This window comes from Echinops telfairi, unplaced genomic scaffold (assembly GCF_000313985.2).
Source record: "Echinops telfairi isolate 266 unplaced genomic scaffold, ASM31398v2 ScPeMD7_7424;HRSCAF=8462, whole genome shotgun sequence".
Taxonomy (NCBI): Eukaryota; Metazoa; Chordata; class Mammalia; order Afrosoricida; family Tenrecidae; genus Echinops; species Echinops telfairi.
In genome coordinates, this window is record NW_022111324.1 from 79,734,203 (window position 1) to 79,747,549 (window position 13,347).

At 45.4% G+C, this 13,347-nt stretch overlaps 1 protein-coding gene across 1 annotated transcript in view; it reads left to right on the forward strand.

The window, feature by feature from the left end:
* Positions 1–240: 240 nt before the first annotated feature.
* The window catches only part of LOC101658537 (kinesin-like protein KIF26B), a 100,679-nt gene continuing 87,572 nt past the window's right edge, over positions 241–13,347 (forward strand). Inside the window, exons 1-2 of the mRNA XM_030887824.2 lie at positions 241–443; positions 6,609–6,702. Of these exons, the coding sequence (XP_030743684.2) occupies positions 246–443; positions 6,609–6,702 (292 nt within the window). The 5' untranslated portion in view covers positions 241–245. The remainder of the gene's footprint in view (positions 444–6,608; positions 6,703–13,347) is intronic.

Here is a 13,347-nt window from a genome sequence, read left to right on the forward strand (position 1 = left end):
TGTGTCATCCCTGTATTAAAGTGGGAGATCCATCGACATACTTTACCTGGTAATTATAAACATGTCAGTTTTCCCAGGATCCTCCAAGGATCATGCTGCATTCCTTCATAATTCATCATGAGAAAATTCAACGCGCCTGTGTATATCTGTGTCTCCAGAGCACGTAAGGGCACTCCATCATAAACTGCTCCAACAATCGTAATCCACAGGGTTTCCCTACCTTTGTTTCTTCACAGGTGAAAGTCATGCTTCGAATCTGTTCCACGTTGGCTCGAGATACCTCAGAATCCAGCTCCTTCTTAAAGGTGGACCCACGAAAGAAACAAATCACGTTGTATGACCCACTGACTTGCGGAGGTCAAAATGCCTTTCAAAAGAGAGGAAGCCAGGTCCCGCCAAAGATGTTTGCCTTTGATGCCGTTTTTCCACAAGATGCTTCCCAGGTGGGTAGAAAACTCTTAGGCTCGGGGAGTTTTTGCTGAATTTAAGGGTTTTCACACCTTCACGAGTACCTGTGAGCTGGGAGGGCATCTTCTGACGCCTGTGCTAACGTAGTCCTTCATCTACCCAACGACTTTCAGGAGCTGGTTGGAGCACCATTGCACAGTCTAGCCATTTTGAATGGCTGATTTCACACATTGGGCAGTATCAGTGTGTCCTGGAGACACAGAAGCAGAAAAACCGCAGTCCAAATGGGACCAGGAATGTGTCCCAGTGCAGGGAGGTTGGTTCCCCAACCCCATTCCTGCCTGTGTTGCTGGGTATGTGTGAATAAGAAGGGAGAGTCACTTTCAGGTTAGAGTTAGGCAGGGTCTTAAGGCTCCTTATAAGCACAGTGGGATTGAGGTCAGGTCTCTAGATCTAGTGAGAAAATGGAATGCTAGACAGCAAAACTGGAGCTGGTATTTAGCCCTGTGGCCCGGATCAGTGGGATGGAGCGGCAGGAGAGAGACAAGGGAATAGCTAGTGTATCAGTTAGCTATTGCTGCATTACAAACCACCCTAAAACTCAGCAGCCTAAAACAGTAAGCATTTATGATTGTTCATGAATCTATGAGTCAACTGAGCAGTTATTCCTGTACCGTATGGGCTCATGTACATGGTGATCATGTATGTTGGCTAGGTGGCTTTGCTCGTCTTGGCTCTTGTGATCACATGTCCAGGGATTCGCCAGCTTGGGGCTGGTTTAGAATAGCCCTGGATAATATAACGTGACTCTCTTCCACATTGTCTCTCATCATCCAGGAAACTATAACTTTGGGTCAGTTCTTATATCAATGACAAGGAGCATTCACAAGCCCTAACTCAGGGATAGAAAGGATAATCTCTCACTGGGAAGGAGACGTTTCAAAGTTACATCAAAAGAGGCACACACACAGGCAGAGGTAGAGAATTTGGGCAATGTTGTGAGTCAGCAGAGACGACAGTTTGTTAGTTACATGGGGACCCCAGGTATTGAAATTCCTGATCAATTACATCCTCTACCAGATATTGCAGCTGAATCAAACAATGCCTGTTTCTTGGAGGGGTGGGGGATGGGGAAGGGATGTGAGTCTAACGCTGACTGAGTGCAGAAATGAGTCAGCCCAGTAACACGTGAACAGTGACTTAACTCCATCTGGGCCTCAGACAGGTGAACGTTCAGAATAAATGTCTAATACCTCCCCAAATTTATATACAGTATGGCAACAAATAAGAGCTTATTAACAAAACCTGAGGATAACTGTGCAAATAGCCACCAGCTGCAACTTCTGTTCATTTCATCCACATTGCTTCCGAGTGAAGGAAGTAATGATGTTCACAGACTCCTATATTGCACCGTGGACATTTGCACATATTATAGGCTTCATTCATGAGGAAACCGATGGGGTGGTTTTCCCCAAAGTGTTTACCCAGAGAAGGCCAAATATGAATAAGGTCAATCGTTTCTCCATTCATTGGGACTTTCTCGGGTAGAGTGCCAGGCATCGGGCTCAGTAATCCACATCTGACATCAGATCTAATAAATGGCCTAAGGGTTACATAATTAACAGAGTTCAAATTTTCAGAAACAAATTTCCATACATTGTATGAGTCCCAAACCATGTCCTAAATTAAGCAGGGACTCTTAACGAGTTTTCGATTGATTCCAGAAAAGTGGTCCTTTGCATACATTTCTATAGCTCAATATGCCCAGTACCCATCTGGGAGCAGTTTCACTTATTTCATCATGTTTTACTTAAAAATATGTTTTCCCAATAGTAAAAGAAACACATAATTTTTTTCATTTTCAATCCATTTCATATACATTAACCCATTTGACTCTTGCTACATGCTGTGAAATACATACAGGAAAGAGGGTATTCTGCCTTACCAAGAAGGTAATGTCAACTCAAAGATTAAGTCATTTGTTCCTGGCCCTGTCTTGAGTAGACACCTTTCCCCCATTCTTCCGCTTGCTCTCCGTTCATGCTGCTTGGTTTGACATCTACCCTGCTGACCGGCACTGTGCCCCTGATTAGTCAGGTAACCTCTCGGGAACCTCATCTAAAATATGCCGTGTCAGTTGCTGTGATTCTTTGAGTTACTGTACTGGAGGCGTTAGAAGAGAACCCAGATAGACTAAATGCCCAATACACGTGAGCTGGGATTGCTATTATATCTTTTCATTGTTGTTGGCACGTATCAAGTTGGGCCCCTGACTCCTGGCATCCTCCTGCTCAGTGGGATCAGACTATTATGGTCCAGGGGCTTTGTATTAGCTGATATTCCCCTTTCTTTCAACTCTGGAAGCACTGCCAACACCAGCACATAGCATCACAGCAACACACAGGCTCCCACCAACAGAAATGTGGTGCGTGCACACACGCTATATTGACCCAGAATTAGACCTGGGCTGGGTATCGCCCATAAAAGGTGAAAATTCAACCGTTGAAACCCTGCTGCTGTTGGACACGACAGCATCCACCCCATGGAAAGGGATGCCCTTTGAGCCCCCAAGCGGGAAAGTGTATGGCGTGGGCCTCTGCTCTCAAGTCCTTGCGGATGGTCTATGAAGCAGTAGTCTCCGCAGTGGACTGGGGTGATTAGGAGTTATGCTTTCTCACAGTGTCTAAGGACATTAGCTTCCTGCAGCTGACCAATGATCTAACTACTCCTTATTCCTCCCCACCCTTATGAGTGATCCTCGTTAGCCGTAAGAGGTCTTGGCAGTCATTAGCTGCCCACTGCTGGGGCAAACCTGTGTTTGTGGGAGGACTGGTAGGGAGACCTCAGACGGCAGCTAAGCAGAAGCCTCCTTACCCACGGACTCTTGGGAGAAGCAACACACTTCTCCAGGCTTCCAGGGCCCTCCCTCCCTGTTCATGGGTTGCATTATGCCTCTGGAATACGATTCACTGAAGTCCTAACCCCTGATATCTGTGAGCCTGCCTTGTTTGGAAACAGAGTCTCTGAACGTATTATCAGTTCATGTGAGGTCATACGTGAGTAGGGTGGGTCCTAAGTGGTACAGTATCAAAGAAGAGAAGAGACACCGAGTTGGACAGGGGAAGGATGGCAACTTCGGAAGCAGAGGAAAGCCAGAAAACACCCGGGACCGTCAGCAGTCACTAGAAGAGGGACAGAGACACGGGCAGCTTTCCAGAGCCACCGGAAGGGCTTTCCACATTTGAAAGCCCCCAAACTATGAGACCAGTGCTGTCTGTTTCGTAAAGCCACCCACCTGGTGGTATCTTGTTAAGCAGCCCGCCCTGGGATACTGAGACCCCCAAGGTGTCAGTGTTAGCTCCTGTGTTTACAAGGCTGGGCCTCTACAAGATGATGCTGGCCCCCCTCGGGGCCTTTTGAGGCCACCCTCTGTCTGCACCCTCCACAAGCCACTGTACAAGTGGGCCAGTGAGGTCAGTGTAGCCCCCAAAGAGCCTCAGCGATGCTCGCATCGAATCTAGTTTAGTTTATATGTAGCTCAAGGCTCTCGGCCTCCCAGCCCCCATCTCACTTGATGTCCAAAGAGAGCGGAGTCCATCCCACAATAATTTCCCCCACTCCAGAGAGGTGCCTCTGGCAAGTTCCATCAAGATTGTATGTCACAGTTGCGGGGTTTAGTGCCAGCCTGTGACTGCATGGGTCCTGGGGCTTGAAAGATCCCGAGGTCCCCTGGGAGCACTGTCCTGCCATCCCCTTCACCCAGGAGGGGCCCCCCGAGAGAGCTGCTGCGGGAACCAGCAGAACAATCGACAGTTGTTAGGAGTGTGGTTTTTCAATTTGGGTTGGGGAGAGAAAATTGATTTCCGAATTCTTTGGTTCATTGTGCTGCTGAAACCTGGAGCTGAATAACGACATTCATTGCAGAGGCTGCTGGCTTTCAGATCCCACTGGGAGGCACATTGCTCTGGTTCCTGCAGGCAGCAATGTTTGCACAGCCTGTGTGCTTCAGTGGGGTCTGACTCCGACACAGCTAGCCAGCACACAGAATTCTGTCCTCCCGCTGCTGTGCAAGGAGCCCTGGTGGTGCCGTGGTTAAAGTAATGCACTTATTCAACAAAAGGCTGGTGCTTTGACCCCACCAGCCAGCCCATGGGAGAAAGATGTGTTTGCCTCCTTAAAGATTTACAGCCTTGGAAACCTCACGGGCAGCTCCCCTGTGAGTCGGAATTGACAGGCATGACAGCAGTGAGCGTGGGTTGGGTTTGGCTGCTGCGTAAGGCTCAGCTTCTAACCAGCGAGAGAGAGAGATTTCTCAGGTTTCCTCGTTCATCTACCAAATTTATAGAATTATGGAATACTATAGGATTGGGTTACGACTCGAGTGGCCCTTTGTAGTGTTTCAATGGCTTGCGTGTTGCTGCGATGCCAGAAGCTACACCACAAGTCTTTCAAATACCAGCAGGGTCACCCATGGTAGACAGGTTTCGGTGGGATGTCTAGGCTAAGACAGACTGGGAAGAAAGGGCTGGGGTCTAGTTCTAAAAATTAGTCGATGAAAACCTGTAACTTACAACAAGATTGTTCCACTCACTCACTTGGGAGATGTCTTAAGGAGGGGTCTTTGGCTAAAGGAAGACATCCTACCTCTTGAAGAAGAGGACCAGCAGGACTGAGGGGCTTCATGTGAGATGGATCGGCACAAGAGCCGCAACAAAGGGCTGGACCATAGTGGCGATTTTGAGGATGGCTCTGGATTGAGCGGTGTTTCCTTCTGTTGTACATAAGGTCACCATGTGCCTGGCCCTGCTTGATGACCAATATCTATCTTTCTGTTTTATCGGAAATTATGGGGAATCATAACAAAACATCTGAAGACCCCGGTCCCCCTTGTGTTGTCTTTAAGTTCTGTCTAGTAGGTCCCAACTCACGGTGACTTTATGCACAACAGAACAGAACACTCCCCAGCCCTGTGCCATCCTCACCATTGTCACGTTGTCATGCCGGAGCCCATCGTCACAGCCACGGGTCAGTCCATCTGATTGAGGGCCTTCCTCTTGTACATTGGATGTCTACTTTACCAAGCGGTGTCCTTTTCCAGGAGTGAATGATCAGGCTGGATATGGGACACAGCCAACAGCTCAAAGACACTTGTAAGGCACTGAAAAGTGGCAGTTGATACTGGTTGACTCTATCCACAGAGAAAAAAGAGCACGCTAGCTTTCAGAAGAGGAGACCAAGGATTTAGAAAGAGAAAGGCGCTTTGGAGAGAAGGCGACAGAAACTATGTACTTCTTCCTGATGTCATCAGCACTGCAGTGCTTCGCAGGGCATCCTAAAGTAGAACACCACCTCTTCCCAGCTCTATGCCTAGTGCATTTCATATGCTGCATTTGACTAATCTGTAAAGCGTGGTCCTCAAACTACGGCCCGTGGGCCACATGCAGCCCGCCAAGGACATTTATCCGGCCCGCCGGGTATTTTTGCCACGTTTGTTTTTTACTTCAAAATAAGATCTGTGCAGTATGCATAGGAATTTGTTCATAATTTTTTTTTTAAAACTATAGTCTGGCCCTCCAATGGGTCTGAGGGACAGTGAACTGGCTCCCTGTTTAAAAAGTTTGAGGAGCCCTGGCCTAGAGGATGAATGGTCTTAGCTGCTATGACGTCAGCCAAGGTAACTCCTTGTACAACCGAATACAATGTTGCCAGGTGCTGAGCCTGGCCGTAATTGGTTCTACATGGGCTCATTGGTACTCTCATTGGCTGGTTTTCAGCAGTAGTTCCATCACTAGGCCTTTCTTCCTATTCTGTCTACCACTGAAGCCTCTTTGAGGCCAAAGGGAATGTTTAACTGCTTTGCCCTAGAGGCCGGAGTGGAGTATCAAGAGAGAAATTACGTTCATGAGCTCCCAACGTTCTCGTTTCAGCCTATTTCCGTCTGGCTTATAGGCACAGCAGCCAAAATGCACCCTCAATTCGCAGAAGAGTGTTTGTAACTAGCATGTGGGATGCTTAGGCTTGCAGGGAGTGGGAGGACAGGAGGGTTCTGAGCACATCTGGCACCCAGTGATAGAGATGGGCCACCTGGGAACGGGATGACTCTGGGACTATCAGACCCAGGAAAGGGTGCGCACCTTTACATTATAAATGGTACCTGGCCTGCTTGGTCTACTCATTGTTTTCTCTTGTGTGTCTGACAGGCTGAAGTGTGTGCTGGAACCGTGGCGGAGGTGATCCAGTCTGTGGTCAACGGGGCAGATGGCTGCGTGTTCTGCTTCGGTCATGCCAAGCTGGGTTAGTAAGAGTGGCACTTTGTCCCGCTGCTCGCTGGCTGCCCATGTGGCCCTACTCGTTCCTCTGTCTTGGTCCCAGGGGCCTCAGATGAAAGGGAGGATTACATTTCTTCTAGGTGCTGAATTAGATAGTCATGAATAACCCTTTCTGCTTGTGGAATGTAGGGGCTCACTGTAGGAAGAGCGATCCAGTTCAGAGATGAACAAAGGAATTGTAGCTTGTTTCTAGATAGTAAGGTCAAAGTCAAGCCCAGAAAGCAAGTGGGGACATGTAGCTAGTCCACAGGGGGATTGGGGGGGCAGGTAAGGCCCCTTTCCTCCCCAAGAGGATGAAGTTGGTAGAGAGAGTCAGCAGAGCCCCGAGGGGGGACCTACCTGCAGAAGGAGGTAGTGTGATGGCCGTCCCTTTTCCTCCGTGCTACAGGGCACACTCGGGGCTCACACATCTGTGAAAAGAGGCAGAGAAATACTTGTTTGTTTTACTGTTGTTGTTGTTTATTTCAACAGTTTTATTGATAGATTGACATGTGATTCACACATCCTACAATGGTTTAAACGTATTGAAGAGTTATGCGATCATTGTTACAATCCATTTTAATTTTCTTCTTTCCGGTACTTGTGATTAGCTCCCACTTCCTCCCCACCCTAAGAAACTATTCATCTAGTTACAGTCTCTATAGATTTACTCATCCAGAATTTCATATAAAGAAAAATATACAACAACAAAAAAAGCAAAGCAGAACAAACGAACAAAAGCGTGTGTGTTTGTTTTTTAAATAATTGGGGGGCACGTAAGGTGAACGTTTACATAGAAAATTAGTTTTGCCCCAGCCAATAATTCATACAGAAATTGTTCATGACACTGGCTTCAGTTCCCACCATGTGTCTGCATTCACCCCCTTCCTTTCCACTCTGGGTTCTTGGTTTCCGTGTCCCTCAAGGGCTTCTCATCTTGGCTTTGGGGTTAGTGTTGCCCTGCGGTCTCCTGTGGCTGCTCTTTCTAAGGAGCACTTTCCTCACATTGTTTGTCCTATAGCCTCATCTATTATGTGGCTGGAAGGTGGCCTCTGAAAGTTTCTTCAGTTTCAAATCCGAAAGGTTTCTCAAGGTAACAGTCTGAGAATCCTGAGTCTCTTTCCAACCAGTAAGTCTAGTCTTTTTTCTTTGCCTTTAATTTTTTTGTCACTTAAGCGATCGATGTCACAGGGAACAATCCCCATTTATGTTCATCTCATTCATTGTAAGCCCCCCTCCCCCTGCTGTTCCATCACGTATCCCTCTTCCCTGGATTTCCTGTTTCCATCTCTGACCTTTCTGAACACTGTCCTTGGGCAATGTACTTTCCATCTCCAATAGTTGCTATTCTAGGGTGTGCATGCCACACGAGTGTTATCGTTCTCCTTGGAGACCTGCCTGTTTGGCTGAAAATGGAGCCAGAAAGGGGAGTGCCCTTCCAGGCCTGACAGGAATGGACAACCATAGCCCTGAGGGCCTCACCAGTCGACCAGACCAATAACTGTCTTTATTCCAATTGTGAGTTTTCTTCCACATTTTTCTCCCACTGTACCCAGGTCTTTCTAGTATGAGCCTTTTCCGAGCAGTTGGCAGGGGTCCCAGGCACCTTCGGGTCCGCCTGCTCTCAGGGCTGTCGGGACTATGCGTCTTTCCTCTGGACAGGGAGGCCAAGGGTTGCGCTTCAGGGGGGCCAGGCATGAGCTTCGAAGCCCCTGCTCATGACTCCCCAAAGTAGGATGTAGAATGTCTTGGTGAACTTTGTCATGCCAGTCCCGCCTGGGGTGTCCCTCAAAACTGTGCTCCTGACCTCTTCCATCAAGGGAGTCTGGTTCTACCCAAGAAGTTTGAATAACTTTGTCCCTTGGATGCCTAGTATACGCATGGATATATTTTGAGTGAAAGTAAACACCCACGTACAGAGATCCTCTGTCAAACACATGCAGGCACTCCTGCGCTCCCTCCTACACCTGCTCAGCCTGCATGCCTCGCCGCGTCTGCTCAGAGGTGCTGGCGGGACTGTGCACGTACCAGGACGTACTTCTGTGGCCCGCACCTCTTACACTCCTCCCAGTGTCTTCCTCGGCTTTGCGGAAATCTTACTTATTTTTACGTTTTCCTGGTTTGTCTGCTTATACTTTGACTGTAATTTGAGTGAAAGCATGCAGAGCAAAGAAGTCATCCATTAAACAATTCATACGTGTTGTTGTTAATTGCAGTTCCCAAGATGTAACAGCCTCCAGCCCTCTTCCTCCTGGTTTCTGTGTCCACTCCTTTTTCTTTCTTTCCTGTTTTGAATCATTTTATCGGGGGCTCTTACAGCTCTTATAACACTCCATGCATCAATTGTATCAAGCACATTTGCACCTGTGTTGCCGTCATCATTTCTAAAACATTTCTGCTTGAGCCTTTGGTTCCAGTTCCTCTTTTCCTCCCTTCTTCCCCATCCTCCCACCCTCGTGTATCCTCAATCAATTATATGTTGTTTATGTGATTCCATATCTTATACAGTCCATTGTCTCCCTTCATCCACATTTCTGTTGTTTGTCCTCTTGGGGGTAGGGGTGGGGGATGCTATATATCCAACCGCATGATGGGTTCCCCCTTTTCCTCCTTCTTTCTTGACGCTCTCTGCCTTTGGAACAAATGTTGTCCTTTTCATCGCTAAGGAGTGCGTACTCTCCGGTGTTATTTGTCACCGTTACACTTGACTTTCATTCAGCTGAAAGTTGAGCCACAGGGGTCAGTGGAATTCCTGATTTGCAGGGTGAGTGGGGGACAGGTCCTCCCTGTCTCTGCTCAACCACTGAGCCTGATCTTTGTTATGATTTGAGTTTTGTTGCATATTTTCCTTCCCCTCTACTGTGTGACCTTCTATGGTGATCCGTTCAGTACAGTCAGCAGCGGTGGCCAGGCTCCATCTAGATCTTCTTGTCTCAGAGGCTGAGGTTTACACGGTTCTTTTGCCTTTTGGACCAGGTGTATCCATGTGTCTTTGATTTTCTTCATTGTTACCTGCTCTAGATGAGGAGAGACCCATAGTTGCACCAGAGATGGCTGCTAACAAACTTTTAAGGCCCAGTCACGACCCACCAAAACGGGATTTAGAACGATGTATTTGTGGACAGACTGTTATGTCAGTTGACCTTGATGTCCCCTGAGCGTGTAGCCCGGAGCCTCTAGGCCCACCAACTCATCCCTCAAGGTGTCTGGTTATGCCTAAGAAGTTTTCATAACTTTGCCCCCTGTCTGCTATCCTATATTCATGGTTATTTGAAGGACTTCAAAAAGTTTGTGGGAAAACTCCATTATTTTTCATTTCATTTTTTTCCCATAAACTTGTTGAAGCCCCCATGCTTGTGCAGCTATATATGTGTATTTATATTTCCAAATGTCACATATCTAATCTATGCAATGAGGATCAGTAAAATAGTATTGTTCTAAGATTAGAGAAACCTTTAGTAAACAGCAATATCAAAATGTGAAGCTATTGTTTCTTGATAGATCCTCTATCTGGGTCTATACACTTCTGAAGGCAGCATTTCCATCTTTTTAACCTTTCTCGGCAGCATCCTAAATTCTTCAAGTTACACCATGGTAAAACGGAAGTTTCTACATCCTCTGTCCCTGGAATTTAACACTTGGCCAGTGGATCTCCTAAGATGTCTTGAATGACCTTTTTTTTTTTTTTTAAGGCATCCTAACAAGACTAAGACAAGTGCATTACTGAGATCCTGAGAGAACTTATCACAGAGTCATGTTTAAACACATTTTGTTTGGGATAAACCTAGGCAAGTGTCAACTGGACCCCTCATGGAAATGCATTTTGACTTACCCCAGTTTACTTGGTAGCGGAATTTCCAGGTCATAAGGTATATCTATTTCCAACTCTTTAGGGAAGTTCAATACCTCTTGCCACAGTGGTCGTAACAGTTTACATTTGCACTTTCAATGTCTGAGGGCTCTCGTCTCCCCACAGCCTCGCCATCATAGTTGGTTTCAAGTTTTTTTAGCTTTGCTATTCGTGTTGGGATGAGATGATATCTCACTTTTTTTCTTTGATTTGTAACTCTGTCGTGCCTGTTGTTTGGGAGCCTATCTTCATGTGTTTGTCAGTCACGACATGTAAAATCATAGGTAAAATCTCCAGTTATGTTCCTTTGCTCATTTCTAAATTAGATTACTTGTCTTTTTTCTGTTGAGGTTTTGAAATTTTCTGTACATTTTCGGGATCGTCTAATACATTGTTGCCACAAGTTGTTCCTTTTACTTTCATATTCTGTAGACGTTCTTCTTGTCCTTTGTAAAATCTTATGATGCACATACATACGTGTTTGATTAAACTTGTCCGGTTTGTCTTCTTCTGTTTGTGCATTTTCAGATATGTTTATAGTGTATTTATGCCATGTATTGGAGACCCTAAATTGGTTTCTATTTTTCTTTGGTGAGCTTTATGGATTTAGGTCTCACATTCCGTTCTTTGATTCATCTTGAGTGTTTGTAGACAGCGAGAGAGAGCAATTCTCTTCCTTTCTTCTGCAAAGGGGCATCCAGCATCATTTTTGTCAGCACCATTTGTTAAACAGACAATCCTCCATGTTACAGGTTTCCACCCTTTGTCAAGGATCAACTATCCAAAAGTGGACAGTTTCTATATCCATAGCTCTGTTCTGCTGGTCTAGGTATCTTTCTTTGCCAAACGAAACGTCTCTCATCAGTGACAGACATATCTTCTTTGCCTACCACAGCTATGGAATAGGTTTTAAAATCTGGAAGTGCCGCTTACTTCGTGCTTCTATAATGATTTTCTTATCTGGACTCTCTTTTCCACGAAAAGTTGGTGATTGTTTTTCTATCTCTTTAAAGAATGATACTGGACTCCAGATGAAAATTACCTTATATCTATAGATTCCTTTGAGTCATATTGAGATTTACACAATGTTAAATATGTAACATTTTTCCCCATTATGTAGGTCAGTTCTTCTATTTATGTAGGTATATTTGAGTTTCTTGTAGTGCTGTTTTGTTGTTTTATTTATATATCTTTTAAATCTCTCTTTAGATGTTGGCTATCGTTTTTGTGTATATGCCCTTATTCATGTTGAAGCATTTTTCTTCTGTTCCTGTTTTGTTCGGTGTTTTTATATCAGGAATGGGTATTTATTGGATTTTGTCAAATGCCTTTTCTGTAACAATTGATAGGATTATATAGGTCATTTCCTTTATTTATGTGGTGACTTGCAACGATTGCTTTTCTAATGTTGAATTATCTGCATATGTGGTACGAATCCTTTTTGGTCAACATTGTTTTGATTTTTCATTGTGTTCTAGTGGCAAGGATTTCGTTGAGAATTTTTACGTCTATGTTCACGTAGGACGTTGGTGTACAATTTCCTTTTTGTTAGTATCTTTCCCTGGTTTGGGAATCAGAGTTATGCTTATTTCATAAAATTAGTTCAGAGGTATGTCATCCTTTTCCATCTTATGGAATGGTTTGAATAGAGTCGATGTCAACCCTTCTGAGAGTTTGGTACACAATTTGCTAGTGAAGCCACATGGATCAGGATTTGGAGGGGGTGGGGTGAGGGTAGGATTTTTATGTGGACTTTGAATTTTGTTTTGCTTCCTTTTTAATCATTCTCACGAGGTTCTTCCACGGTGTTCTCGGTCAGGGTGGTTGGTAGTGGTGAGCAGCACTGCTAGTGCTTCTGGTATCTGACCAGAGGAGGCTGTGATTCACACGGAGCACTAGTCCTTGGCACGAATGGCTTCAGGATAGCTTTGGTTTTCTTCATTCTTTTCTGCTCCAGGTGGGACGAGACCAAGAGTTGCTTCTTAGATGACTGCTTGCAAACTTGTAGGACCTCGGACGCTACTCACCAGACTGTGATGATTATCTTTATGAACTGTTTGCCAATTGACCTAGATGTCTCAAGACTCTGGCCGTTAGCCTTTAGGTTCAGTGGCTCAGACCTGATAAGTAGTTTCCCTAACTGTGATCTCTGTATGCTAATCTATATGAGCATACGTACAACATTTGTGAATATGTATGTAGAAATATCTACCAGTATACTTACAAGAGTAAGTAAGAAAGGATTGGTACCAGGGTTCCAATTCACAGATGCACGGGGTTTGTTCTAAACAGAGCATGTTTAAGCCTGTCTCTGCTGCCAATGAATGGCTGCAGACAGTTTCTCTCAGTAATGTACTTGTTTTAGTCTTGTTGGTGTGCCTTCAAAAAACCACTAAAAACAAAGCCTTGGGTGATGATCAGCCAGCTCAAAGAGTAGATCTGCCCATCAGTCTTTCAAGCAACATCAAAACTGATGTCTTTCAAGCAAGAGCAAACTGATATATGGGACAAATCTAACTGGGACAAGTCTTGAACTTGCCAATATGATCCAAAAAACATTAGGGTTAGGGGAAAAAAATGATCCCCAAAGCAAGTGTGACTTCCAATCAAAAATGACTTCCAAGGGGACTGATCAGGCCAGTTAAATTCCAGGAGAAAGGTCCACTCAGAAGATTACAGCAAATGGTGGGTCTGTTGTTGTTGTTGTTATTTTTGAGGTTCCAAAAGGGTGATCTTGATAGATTTTCTTGAAAGACACAGGCCAACTACGGGGGCTTATTA